The 14243-nt window shown below is 41.0% G+C and overlaps 1 protein-coding gene and 1 long non-coding RNA gene across 2 annotated transcripts; one reads left to right on the top strand and one right to left on the bottom strand.

The window, feature by feature from the left end:
* The first annotated feature begins 1001 nt into the window (after positions 1-1001).
* On the top strand, positions 1002-13983 carry LOC148369430 (uncharacterized). The gene is made up of 3 exons (XR_015850012.1): positions 1002-1132; positions 1963-2133; positions 12499-13983. It is a non-coding gene; the product is annotated as an uncharacterized LOC148369430 (long non-coding RNA).
* LOC148369431 (uncharacterized) lies at positions 5867-9393 on the bottom strand. Its single transcript, XM_088331453.1, has one exon. It carries the CDS (start codon positions 9374-9376, stop codon positions 6962-6964), a length of 2415 nt encoding a protein of 804 aa, XP_088187579.1. The 5' UTR covers positions 9377-9393; the 3' UTR covers positions 5867-6961.
* Positions 13984-14243: the final 260 nt, after the last annotated feature.

Genomic DNA, 14243 nt, shown 5'->3' with positions numbered 1-14243 from the left:
ATTAGCCCGCGTTTGCTCCGCCCCTTTGTTTTGATTCGCTTGTAGAACACATAATAGAATAAATCTCTAAAATAAATACATTACAAAAATATACAGTTGCAAATACATATTATACATGGTTACACATATTTACGAAGAAAGACGGTACACTGAGAGAGTTTTCAAAGCTTTAATAATAATAATATAACTTCCATCCCAAACCGTTCCTTTGAAAGGTACCAACATGCTAGTAGGATCACGCTTGCCATGCATCAAATGTGTCTGGCAAAAGAAAGCATCCCGTAATTGTGAAATTCACGGTAGATCGTCCTCAATCTCCTCCTCATAACCATCGACATCAAGGTCGTCTTCCTCATTATCGGAATGTACCTTTCCTTTAAAGACAATATATGCATAAACTTAGAGGTTGCAGTCTTTCTTGGCGCACATATTCAACTGGTCTTAATCTTACCTTTTATAATCCAACGCCGCTGATGGCCGTTAGAAAAATTACATAAATTGGCCGCTCCACTGAATAAGCCGCAGGGTTGAACATTTGGGAAAAAAGTAGCGGCTTATAGTCCGGAATTTACGGTACTTCACGAGTCTCACAAACTCCGGTGTATCACGGACTGCGCATCCATTTTATCCCATAATTTGAAAATAATTTGATAAACTCAAAGAAAGTGCGAGTAAGGCGGCCGCAATAACTGACAAACTTCTCTCTCTGACAACTAACCAAACCCAACCCAACTTTGTTTCGGTTCCCATCGATCCTATGCACGTTGAGTTGGTGAAGCCAACATGCCAAGGATTATGTGTGATACAAAAAGGGGCAGGGCTGTAGCCTGCCTTGCGTTCTGATTGGCTGAAAATTGCACTGTAGGATCTATTTGTCTACGTTTGTCACCTCTTTCTATGTTTCAGCTGTGATGCGGATAACGCCGTACAGTATGTCACAAAGATGAGTACAACCATCACATTTTTGAAGAGATATAAATATTGTCTAATAGAACATCACTGAAGAAACATCACTTTAACCCAATGTAAAGAAGTATGTAATTGGATTACTGGAAAGATATCCTCTGGTCTGATGAGACAAAGATTCATTTATTTGGCTCGGATAGTGTGATGCTTGTGTGGCGGCAACCAGGTGAGGAGTACAAACATATCCTACCTAAATTCTTGCATGGTGTTGGAAATGTCATGGTTTGGGGCTGCACGAGTGCCACTGGAATTGGGTAGTTGCATTTCATCAAGGTAAACACAAATTCAAGGATGTACTGTGAAATACTGGAGGAAGGTATGATCCCCTCTTTACAGAAACTGGGTCACAGGGCAATATTCCAGCCTGACAATGACTCCAAATAAACTTCTAAGATGACCAAAGTTTTGTAAAGAGGCCAATGGTAAAGGGGATGGACTGGCCAAACATGTCTCCAGCTCTAATCCTCATCGAAGATCTTTGGAGCATCCTCAAGCGGAAGGTTGAGAAGCACAAAATCTTGAATATCATTCAGTTCAGTCATGCTGTCATGGAGGAGTGGAAGAGCATTTCAGTGGTAATTTGTGAGGTTATCATGAAATACATGAACAGGAGAATTAAAGTGGTTCTGCAAAATATTTAACTTCAGGAACTTTTACTTAAGGTGTGCTCACTTTTGTTCCCAATTTAGTTGTTAATGGCTATATTTTGAGTTTTTTGATGGGAAAAAATACATTTACACTGCTGTATTTACACAGACTACCTTTCATAGGATTAATCATTTAGGTCGCCTTTTTCGGGAATTATTTACTTTTCCATTCATGTTGAGTTTGGTTTTATTTATGTTGTTTTGTGTCAGGCTTGTTGGTTGTGTGTCCACCTCTTCTTGTCAGCCGCCTTCATTGTTTTTGCCTCTTGGCTCCCACAGCAACTTGAGTGTTGTTTAGTAATGTTTCTTCAGTGTTGTTCAATAAAACATTATGATGATATCTCTGCAGAAATGTGAGGGGTGTGCTCACTTTTGTGACATCCTGAGTTCTGAAAGCACCAGACTCGTGGCATTCGCGAACCAAACGTCTCTATGAGCAGGCTCCTGGAAATCAACGAAGGGAACCGGTTCACCACCAATTAACAGCTGGTTCCATCCAAGACGCCTTTCTTCTCTTACGGTTAGTCAACATGCATTTTGGGGGATCCTGTGATGTTGAAATTAAATTTGTTCAGCATAAAAGCGTTGAAATTGTTTTGTATTTTATATTTTTTTGTTTTTCAGTTTTAACGTGTTTATATGAAATGTAAAGTTTCTTCTTTATTCTTTTTGTCTTTCCATTTTTCATTAATTATTGTATTTATCTCATCTCATCTCATTAGCTGCACCGCTTATCCTCAGTAGGGTCGCGGGGTTGCTGGAGCACATCCCAGCAATCATCGGACAGTGGGCAGGGGACACCCTGAACTGGTTGCCTGCCAATCGCAGGGCATGTTGTATTTACCCTTTTTGTTTATTTTTGTTCCTCATTTCTTTCACTCCTTATTTCCCCCCATTTTTAAGTCCTTCCATGCGTAATGTTACATAATAATTGGCAATCTAGGGAATGAAGCGACAAAAACACCCTGAGGAGCTGTTTGGGGCCCAAAATAGCCGGCTCCTTTTAGTAAACTGAGCCCCAAAAAAATGGTTCTCTGTAAATATTCGGAATTCCTATCTCTACAAGTAAACGCATGTTTCGTATTTGCTTTGAAATTTTCAAATTCTTTGACATACAACAACTTATTTTCAAAGTAACAGAAGTAGTTACTTTCCCTGATAATTTGTTACTTTTACTACAAAGTTACTAACTTGGTTACTTTTTGGAAAAAGTAGTGAGCAACTATAACAGATTCATTTTTTTAAGGTAACATGCCCAACACTGTGTTTCAGTGATCAAAATGTCTGAAGATTGTCATAGAGGGTGTACAAGCGGATGTAGTGGGCCTCCATAGCAAATGAAGCATTTTAACACACAGGTTTTATTCTTTAAAGGAAATTATTGTCAGGTGAAATAAACCTTACCTGCAAAATATTTGCCTTTATAGTCCAAGGTGATGGCATCTAATTTGACACCTGGGAATTACAGGACCACCTCTGTGATCACCAAACCAAAACATGGATTTGAAAAATCGTAACATAAAGCACTTTAGCATACTGTGATTATTCATGTGACAAATCAACTCACTTTCTTTGACAGCATAAGCAAAGGTCCCAACAAAAAAACGAAAACAAAAAGAAGAGGAATTATTTTTGAATTTAGCCAATAGTCCCTAAAATCAAGTTCAAGCACAATGAGTAGGAACCTAGCATGACTCAACCTAGTCAAATATGTTTAATCGATCCGCTCGGCAAAAGTTCTGAACTCCGTAGGTCAGGTGAAAGACCAACTTATGCCACACCAGCATAAGATGTAATTCTTAATTAAAAATATATATATGTTAGACAGGCTTTAATCTATCATAACAGTAAAGAAGTAGGTAGACATAAGTTACATTTAGGTGAAGAAAAATAACTTGCTGTGCCACACTGAGCAGTGTTTGGTATGATACTATAAAAAGTAATAAGTTACTCACTACTTCTTCCCAAAAATAACTGAGTTAGTAACTAAATTACTTAGTAGTAAAAGTAACTAATTACCAGGGAAAGTAACTACTTTCGTTACTTTAAAAAGAAGTTGTTGTTTGCCAAAGAATTTGAAAATTTCAGAGCAAATACAAAACACCAAGTTTACTGGTAGAAATGGGAATTCCAACTACTTTTTTAAAGAACCAGCTTTTTTGGCTCGGCTCACTCAAAAGAATCGTCTCTTTCCCATCCTAAAAGGCTCTTCAGGGTGTTTTTGTTGCTTTACATCCCCACATTACCAGTTACTGTGTAACATTATGCACAGAATGAAATAATAAGGGGGAGAAATAAGGAAAAAGACAAAAATGAAAAAAAAAAATACAATAACGAAAGGGAAAGGAAGGATCAAAGAAGAAAAAAGAACAAACTTTACATTTTTATGTATACACACTAACACTGAAAACCACAGGAAATATAATTTAACCATCAAAAATCTACAAAAAAAGAGATGAAATTCAAAATAAGGTTAACCTTTTTATGCTTAACAATTTTAAAGTCAACAACACAGAATCCCCAAAACAGCATCTTGACCAATCACAAGAAAGAAGGCGTCTCTGAGGGAACCAGCTGTTGATGAGTATTCATTAGTTTCCAAGGCTGGCTCATGGAGAAATTTCATTAGCCAACAACATGAGTCTGGTGCTGTCAAAACTCAAACTCATTCGCCTTTTCTTTCGGCGCATTGGAAATCCTATATTCATTATCACTATCTAACTATATGGTGGTCGCTATTTTGAATGCTGACGGGATACAAAAAGAGGTGACATAGATAATTCACAGGAGAGCGGAAAACCAGCGTCAGGTTGCCGTTGTGCAGCAAAAGTGACACACAGCTTTTGACCGTTGTAACAGAGGAAAAAAAATCATTTGTTGGCTCAACCAGACACTGAAAAAATAATTAATAATGGCGTTATTCCCAACACTGGTCATAAGCAGCTTAGTGGTGAGCAATCATCATGTGGCAGTCTTTTATTCATGGAGTTGAGTGTCTTTTGAGTGTAGTTAACATAATAGTTTCATTATGTGTTGCTTCTCAGGAGTAATCATTTAGGTCGCCCTTTTTGGGAATTATTTCCTTTTCCATTCATGTTGAGTTTGGTTTTATTTATGTTGTCCTGTTTTTTGTGTCAAGCTTGTTGGTTGTGTCCACCTCTTCTTGTCAGCCGCCTTCATTGTTTTTACCTCTTGGCTCCCACAGCAACTTGAGTGTTGTTTAGCTTTTCCCTGTTGTGTTGTAAGTTTTGGAGATATTTAATGTGTTAGTGTTAACTGTCAGTTTTCATAATCCCAGTTACCTTACATACTTTTTTGGGGTCGTACTTTTAATAGTGAGGTTATCTCACTTTTTACTTTTGTGGGTGTGTTGTTTTTAAACAATAAGAGTTAAAGAACAGGGTAAACAGAAATCAATTTACATCTGTGTCTGCAGTCCATTTACAACACCCAACTGCCTGGGAAGCTAAAACCCTGGAGCCTGCAGTTCCGACTTCTACCTCGAATGCTGTGGCCCCCTCGCAGTTAATGAGGTCCCAATCTCAACTGTGGAGAAATTTGGAAAGTGAAGTCACAGGTACATCAAAAAGTTGGTCGGCGTTCCACGATGGCCTACCTCCACAGGTCTCTATGGAGATGGCGTCGTCAAGGTTCCCCTCACCAGTCTCACAGAGGAGTTCAAGGATGCAAAGACAAGACCCCAGTTGACACTAAATGGATCTAGAGACTTGGCAGTGAGCAGCAATGCACCAATCGTGGCAACATGGCGTGAATGAAGACGGCCTGACGAGCATCTCCCCACCTTGGGGCAAGGCCACAGCAACCGAACTAAGGGGGATGGTGGTGGAGAAAGTACGCCACCAGGGGAAAGCTGCCTGATGGGCCAAGGCAGTCTATCTTGTCAAACAGGGTCTGTAGACGAGATGGGACTGTGTGGGGAGAATCAACATCAGCTGGAGGGACATATGGGTCATGGAAGCAAGCCAGTTGAGCTTTATCATCAGAGCTACATATGGTGTACTTCGAATACCAGTTAATCTTCACCAGTGGTTTGGGCAACACCCAGTGTGTACCCTTTGTCCCATTTCAGCCATCTTAAGGCACATTCTTACTGGGTGCAAAAATAGTCTCACCCAAAGGCTTACATGCGGTCGCACATCATGGTCCATTAGACCCTTGTACCTACCATGAGAGACAAGCAAGTACCCACCAACTCCCAACCACCACCACCACTAGTCAACCACCATCAGGCAACTACCTTTTTCCGTGAAGGGGCTAAGGTAACCAAAGCCAGCTCCATACTAACTGAGTGTCGCCAGCTACGCTTGGACTCGGACTGGATGATGCTGGCCGATCTTGGCGGCCAGACAGCTTTTCCTCCAGAAATCGCTGTACCCACACTCAGACCAGACTTGGCTGTGGTCACCTTCACGGAAAAAGCCTTTCATAATGAACCCCACAGTACCTTGGGGCACTCAGCGGATTCGACTTTGGAGAGAAAACACCTACGCTAGGCTGAGTTTGCAGCTGAAGCAAAACATTGTGGCTGGAACATACAGGTCCACCCAGTGTATGTGTGCTGCAGAGGCTTTGTTGCAAGATATTACCACCAAGCTATTGGTTGACCAGGGAATCTGAGGCCAAAGCCTGTAAAAAGCCATCAAAGCTGCATCAGGTGATAGAAGCTGCCAGTGGCTATTCATCAGGATTAAACACAGCTGGAATTAGCACGTCTGGGGGTATGCGGCCAGCTTGACTCAGCGTAAAGAAAGCCCTTGCTTTGCGTAGTTTCATGAGAAGTATGCTGCCCAACAAGGCAACTCTCATGAAGGATTAGGACTGACGCAAGATCAGGACTGTTCACCCTGGGCTGGCCACTCCTGGTGAGGGTGTTTAGTGTTGTGGCCAAACCACCTAGTGACACCACTGATGATGGATCCAAATTACAACTTAGCCATCTACCATTCCACCAGTAACCACCAATAGGACACTCTCAAGTATCTGCCAGCACAAGGAATCTGTATCCATCCTGTGTTCTGTAAATTTTGCGTGTGGGAATATCATCAATAATTTTCAATAAGAGCCTAATATTTCATCATGCATATCAACATTATTGGTGAAGTTTAATCATTGATTTAGATTTTCAAAAACAAACGAGCGGTTATTTATGATTTAACGATCACTTTTGTTATTATATACGGTCAATATTATAATTCAAATAGAAAATTACATTTAAGGAAGAGATTCAAATGTTTCCTCCTATTATTAATAGCGTCTACAAATTCATTCATCAAAGTTATGAAAACCTTTCCTATGAAACTTTTTAAGTTTCTAAAGCCTTCAGGAGGTCATTTGTAGCGGTAGATCTTGATGCAGTGATTCATGCTGTCCGAAATAACAAACTGGCCATCAGGTAGCAGAGCTAGACCTCTTGGACTGTTGAGATTATCAGTCACTATTGGCCAGCCGGAACCATTGGATGGGTAGAAGAGAACCTGATATGTCTGCTTCCCCCAGTCTACTACCAGCACATTCCCATTGCTGTCAATGCAAAGGCCCCAGGGGCAGGTTAGGACAGGCCCAAGGCCAGAACATACTCCCAAGACTCTTATTGTACTCCACCCAGGTTCCAAAATACGTATGCATGGCACATGGCCAGTTTCGTTGCCTCTTTCTGACAGCGCCACAAGCCCAGTTGTGAGACAGGCAGCCAGCAGGTATGGCCGATGGTAGCCAGTGACAACAGTACGCCAGAGCCTAGCCCCGGTTTTGGGGTCCAGATTTAGGGAAGTAACAGTGCCGCGTTTGATGTCGGCGATCAAAAAATCATCTTGACGAGTCACAGTCACCCCTCGGGGAGCATCCAGTCCTTCATTGATGGAACCGTTGGTCGAGCCGCCAAACGTCTGCAAGAGGCGTCCGTGACGATTGAAGACTAAAACGGCCCTTTGGGCGGCGCATGTCAGAGCGATGAGGCCTTTGGAGTTGACGGCTACGTCAAAGTAATTGCTAATGCGGGACCTGTCCAATCCAGAAGGGGACACTTGCTGTACGATGTTCTTTTGGAGGTCAGTCACCTGAACCCGAGCATTTCCACAGTCAACCACAAAGAGCAGTCCTTTTTCTGTTACATGGATACCGCTTGGCAGGTTGAAATCAGTTCGGCCCGATCCTTGTTTTCCAAACTTCCTTACCAGATAAGCAGAGTCAAGTGCAGCAGAACCATCATTTTCCTCCAAACTCCTTAGAAGCTCTCTATCCTTGGTTTCTTGGTCTGGCATTGACAAAGACCGATTCACTTGATCAAACATCTTTCCATCGGTAGTCTGAGGTCGGGAATGCGATTTTAGCTCATTAGCCGTGCAATTGTCAGGTTCTGACTCTGATCCATGTCCCTGACTTTGGTCAAAAGTTGCCTCAGGCGCCAGACGCAATTTATTGACTTTCCTCATGGTTCTAAAGTGACCTTTGTCACCATGGGGAACAGAGTTTAGTGTACAGGTGATCTTGTCAGAAGAAAGAGAATGGTGAAACTCCCGCTTAAAGGATTCATTAAGGGATCTTTTCTCAGGACACGTGTAACTTAAATCCTCACTGGCTATTGGAGATGGAGGGCTTTCACAGTCCTTTGATGATTCATTTGATATGGATAGGGATTTTTGAGAAAAATGGTGAGACGGGAAGTTACTTTCCAGAAGGGGGAAAATATCATCACATGAGACACGGACAAAGGCTTTTTCATTTTTCTTTCCCTTTCCAGTGGAATACGTATTGGTTTGTTGACATTTGCCATCAGATTCCTCACTTTCAGATTCTTCATGACTAGATTTTAAAAGGTCTTGTTCATGTACGCCCAAGCTCACCAAGCTTACATCATCTTCTTGGGAAGATTCTGTTAGACCACGATTTCTTGGTGTAAAAGCCCTGACTGAATCAAGTTCCCTATTTGCAACACTACTGATGAGATTTTGTGGCTGAACAATTTGTCGTTTCCCACTCTTCTTTGTGCTCCCTTCTGGACTTTGTCTTTGCCCTGTTTTGACTGTTGACGTTTCTTTGGTGATTTTGACTGGGGTGATATTTGAAAGTGTTGAATCTCCTGAGTGCAACACACACTTCTGTCCTTGGGCACCACAAACACCAATAGAATAAGTTATGCTCTGTTCATAGACATTAACCCTGCCCATCCGAACATTTTTTGACTTGTTTGGTAGGAAGCGGACCCTTTTAATTGTAAGAGAAATTTCCCACGGCCGTGTGAATTCTGACACCCCTCTTTGTAGTTGATTTTTGTCGGCAACCCCAGCAGTACTGCCCCATCTTTTGACCTGCTCCTTCAGCTGCCACATTTTTCGGATCTGCTGATCGACAAGTGTTTGCGCCACCCTTGATGCTGCTGCGTTTTCCCTTTTCAACTGGCTGAAAAAACGCTGCACTTCTCTGTGATCCTGTTCAACCTCCTCAAGAAGACGACGCTCTTCTCTCTGAGCCTCAATCGAGGCGTTATCCAGTTCCCGGTTCACCTCTTCCACCTCAGCTTGCTGGCGCTCCTTGAGGCTTTGTAATTCTCTCTCGCTCTGCAACAAATTGGAGAGCGCTTGTGTTGCCCACGGAGGCGATGAAGTCAGGGAATATGAGGGAAAGATTGACTCCTTTGGACTCCATAGAGGAACTTCTGTTGCTAGTCTTTGTTGAGGAATGCTTTGTGTTAAGAGTGCCGAAAACCCAAGGAGAGGTCTTCTCTCTTGAGAGTGAAGCAACATTGCGGCTTGCAGTTGAAAAAAAAAACACTAGTCAGTTAGTGTTTTCCACCTACAAAGAATCAAAAAGACAATAATGGATCAAAATCCTGAAAACATTTAAAAGATCATGACAAAAAGCTTCGGCAAGTTAATCAAAGAGGGTCAGAATGTAGGTTTGTTTTTGGTTCAAGGCACACTAAGGAATGACTAATTAGGACCTATGCAACTGTTGTTTCCGCTGAAACAGCGTTACATTTTGACATAATTTTCAACAGCATAATATCAGTTTCTCAAGTGACTATAAGTTGTTCTTGCATGACCATTGTCCTCATTCCTTGACACAAAATATACTATTCAGACCTAAAATTGTTCTTGTTTTGGCTAATAAGTGTTCCAAATAGATCTACCAACACAACTTGCTATTTTCCACATACTGAATGTAATTTACCTTTAATATTAAAATGATGTTATTAAGTTTATCAATGTTTTAATCGGGCAGCACGGCGGCGCAGTGGTTAGCGCGTGTGCGGCACAGTTCTGAGGAGGTAGAGCGCTCGTCTTGGGATCAAGAGATCGCAGTTTGAATCCCGGCTCCTCCGTGTTACATGTTGAAGTGTTCTTGGGTAAGACACTGAACCCCTAATGCCCCCAATAAGCAGGTTAGCGCCTTACATGGCTGCACGACCGCTATTGTGTGAAGCACATTGTAAAGGGCTTTTGGAAGTCTTGACTTGAAAAGCGCAATATAAATGCAAAACATTTTCATTGTCTTGGGAACCTCATGTGTGGGTTCAAATCCAGCTACCGGACTTACTGTGCGGAGTTTGTATGTTCTCCCCGTGCTTGCGTGGGTTTCCTCCGGGCACTCCAGTTTCCTCCCACATTCCAAAGACATGCATTTCAGGTGGATTGGCCGGTCCAAATTGTCCCTTGGTGTGAATGAGCGAGCGAGTTGTCTGTCCCTGTGTGCCCTGCGAATGGCTGGCAACCAGTTCAGGGTGTCCCCTGGCCACTGCCCGATGATTGCTGGGATGGCCTCCAGAACCCCTGCGACCCTACTGAGGATAAGCGTTGCAGCTAATGAGATGAGATGTTTTAATCATCCCGTTTACCACGGATCAAAATTAATTAAAAATTGTAGGTAAGTGTGCTAGATAAGTTGGAACTTTACCATTTTCTATTTAAAAAAATTGAAATAGTTACTTAAGGACAACATTTTAGCATTTGAGCATCAACATATTTTACAAAACTGTTGGAAAGAGTAAATTACACGCAAAAAAAGTGCATTCTTGATTAATACTGAGACTTTTCTAAAAGACTGTCGGTCATTATGTACTTAACTGTTTACATCATTTTAAAGAAAACAGTTATTTGAAAAATACAATACATTTTGGATAAAGTGCAGAGGGAACTAGAGCTCGAGCACCACCTAGAGTCTATATTTGCATTCCACTGAAGGGCTCAATGCCTGAGCTTTGAGGACAGAGGTCAGCAATATCCTTTTGTAGCAAATATAGTAATATAATAATAGTAAAAATCCAAAATCCACGGTGTAGTCGCTAGACCATTAGGAAATTTAGATGACATAGGAAAGGGCATTAGGTTTAACCTCATCGTACAAAATTTTACTCATAGTGCCACGTTGTACAATATCATGTTGGCTGAATGCTTTCCCATCATGCTCCATTATATCGTTGTTCAACGTGGCACCATAAATAAAAAGTGTGATGATGAGATCAGGGCAGCACGGCGGAGCAGTGGTTAGCGCGTGTGCGGCACAGTTCTGAGGTCGTGGGAACCTCCTGCGTGGGTTTAAATCCAGCTACCCGCCTTACTGTGCGGAGTTTGTATGTTCTCCCCGTTCTTGCCTGGGTTTCCTCTGGGCACTCCGGTTTCCTCCCACATTCCAAAGACAGGCATTTCAGGTGAATTGGCCCGTCCAAATTGTCCCTAGGTGTTAATGAGCGAGTGAGTGAGTTGTCTGTCCATATGTGCCCTGCGATTGGCTGCCAACCAGTTCAGGGTGTCCCCTGCCCACTGCCCGGAGACAGCTGGGATGGGCTCCAGCACCCCCGCGACCCTAATAAGGCTAAGCGGTACAGCTAATGAGATGAGATGAGATGAGATGATGAAATCAAATGAAAAACTTTTTTGTATGTTATCTATCTCACTAAATTCTGATCCAATTCCGGTTGCATCCAATGCTTAGCAAATGAGGTCAGCGAAATGATCCCCTTTAAACCTCGGTACAACCCAAACTCTGAGGTTTTTTTTTTGAGTGAAAAAATGGTATGCACAAATAAATAGGCTATTAGCAGAAAATGCAGTAATTTATTTTTCTTTCAGTGTGGCCCTGTACCAACTGATCCACTGCCCGGAACCGGTCTGCAGCCCGGTGGTTGCTGACCACTGCATGATGTCATACAATTTAGCCCGTTAAAAGTATTATTTTAGTGTTTTGATTTGGGAAGGGGAGTTTTCGGTAGACATATGTCTAATGTTTAAATCTAAGCTTAAAACACACTTCTATTCTATTGCATATTAATAACCTGTATTTTATGTTGATAATGTGTATTATTTGTTATTGCAACATCCATTGCAGCCTGGTCATCCTGGAAGGGGGATGAACTCATGTGCAGTCCCTTCCCAAGGTTTCTTCAGTTTCCTCATGTTGAGGTTATTGAGTTTTCCTTGCCCTCATGTAGGTTTTAGATCAGAGGATGGTCTAATAATGGTCTGTGGTTTACAATAATCAGTGGTCTGTGCAGCCCTTTGAGACTCTTTGTGATTAAGGGCTACACAAATAAACATGACCTGACTCAAATTCTGTTTAAATTCAACAGAGACAAAAAAGCAACAAAAAAACGAGAACATAGGAAGCCAGGTTGACACTTTTTTTTTTCCCCATTCTCAGCTTGCGTTTAATGGGTAAGATACTCCGTAGTTTTCAGCCCTACACACATCTGAAATTGACCTGTTTCTCTGAAGGTTGTGTCTTGGAGGGTTGATTTGTCTTTTTCTACATATTGTGGTTAAAATGTCCCATCCTAAAAACAGGCGAGTCCGCAAAGAGCTTCAGTTCCTGAAAATACACAGGACTCATTGTTCTTCTCTCGGCATTGAACTTGAGTTTTGTTTTTCAGCTCCCAGAATACAAGGAATGGAAGGTACCGCCAGTAATGGGGTCAAGTGGGTCACCTTGATGTGTGAAATGGACGGCCGGCCAATGTAACAAAACTGTTCTTAGTATGACTGCGTACATGTAAGCACCTTCTCAACCCCTCAACCTTATTGAAAGAACAAAAAGATGGTTTTGGCCAAGGATGAATGGCTAAGGTGTCAGGTTGCCTGTGGAAGCACCTAACCTCTAAAGTATCAAAAATTGAAAAGCGGGTAAACAGATTAGAGAGGTTGGATTTTGGTTATTTTTGAGAGTTTAGAGTGGGTGACAGACAGCCAACATAGCAAATTTCCTTTACTTCCCAGAAAGAACCATACAGGCCCGTATTATCTTCAATCTTGTGACCCATTTAAGAGTGATCTCACATTACACAGCATGAAAGTTGAATTAGCTATGTTGGTGGACGAGTTAACCAAAGGATTTTTTCCGAGGCCCGAGACAAAACAACGAATAACGACAACAACCACAGTCTAATCGGGTGGGTAAACTTGCGTGCTGAAAGGTCACATTTGAATTTTTAAACAGACAGATGGGCCCTATCATTTATCAATGGGTTGGTAAAGAAAGGTTCAAACCAGACTTACAGCAAATGTGCAAACTAATTTACCTTATTTAAAATCCTACTATTTGTTTTAATTTAATGACAAAAATAAAGAACTTTTTAAAAAAATTACACGAATACATTTCATTTCATTATTTGCATTAGCTCAACAACCAAAATATTGAGAAGTGAGGCTGTCATTTTGTTTCCAAAATGAAAAAGCATATCATAAGTTACTCAGAGTTTCTACAAATATTATCATAACCAACGTTACTAATTGAATAAAGGTAGAGTATTGTGAATTAAAATTTTAAGAAATAGAGATGAAAAGAATACAAGTAGCTCCCCCGGCTTATTAATGGAGACATTTACCAAAGGGATTAGCTAACTCAGAAAGGAAGAGATAATAGATTACGCTCAACATCCATTTCGGGAACGAGGAGAGAACCTACCTGCTTTCAAGGTATTCTCTTCTACTGTATTCTGGCTTCCTCTCTCACAAGCCTCTTTTGCACACACTCCTATTCAACACACATGCAGAGGTACACAAAACTCAACCCCGCCCACATCTCCAATTCTAGATTCATTTGAAATATTTGGTGCTCCATTCTGCATCACTAAATGTGAATTAACTCAAAATTGAATGGATAAATATGCAAGTATATCTATTAACTGTGCATACAACTGAAAGGGTTCTATCTGCACTCTTCACTTTTACCTTATTTCAATTCATTGATTTTATTATGTTTTATGTGTGGTTTTAATGCATTTTAAAAACCACACTTCAAATTTTCAATGTCTTTTATTGTGTGTTTTTAACCTGACTGCCATTTCTGTAAAGCACTTTGAATTGCCTTGTGTATGAATTGTGCTATACAAATAAACTTGCCTTGCCTTAAATCTGTATCTATAGACCGCATCAGCAATATTCCTGCAGATCCTTGAAAAGTCTTAAAAAGCAATAAATTAATTATCCTGAAAATAAGGCCTTTATTGGCATTAAAATGTCTTAAATCCAATTTTCAAGATTTGAACACATAAGATTTATATTCGTTTGAACTGAAAAGATTTAGTAAAGAAGTCTTCTTTTTTCATAATTCATGATTAAAGAATGCTAATCAATGTAGAAAAGTCTATGGAATTAGTTGTTATCTTCCAGTTTTGAC

This window comes from Urocampus carinirostris, chromosome 3, assembly GCF_059441175.1.
Source record: "Urocampus carinirostris isolate Australia breed hairy pipefish chromosome 3, RoL_Ucar_1.0, whole genome shotgun sequence".
Taxonomy (NCBI): Eukaryota; Metazoa; Chordata; class Actinopteri; order Syngnathiformes; family Syngnathidae; genus Urocampus; species Urocampus carinirostris.
Note: the sequence above shows the minus strand (reverse complement) of the source record. Positions and strands in the feature narration are given on the sequence as shown.

Excerpts from the sequence above, each read along its gene's own strand:
- LOC148369431 (XM_088331453.1), bottom strand. The coding sequence starts at position 9,376 with ATGTTGCTTCACTCTCAAGAGAGAAGACCTCTCCTTGGGTTTTCGGCA.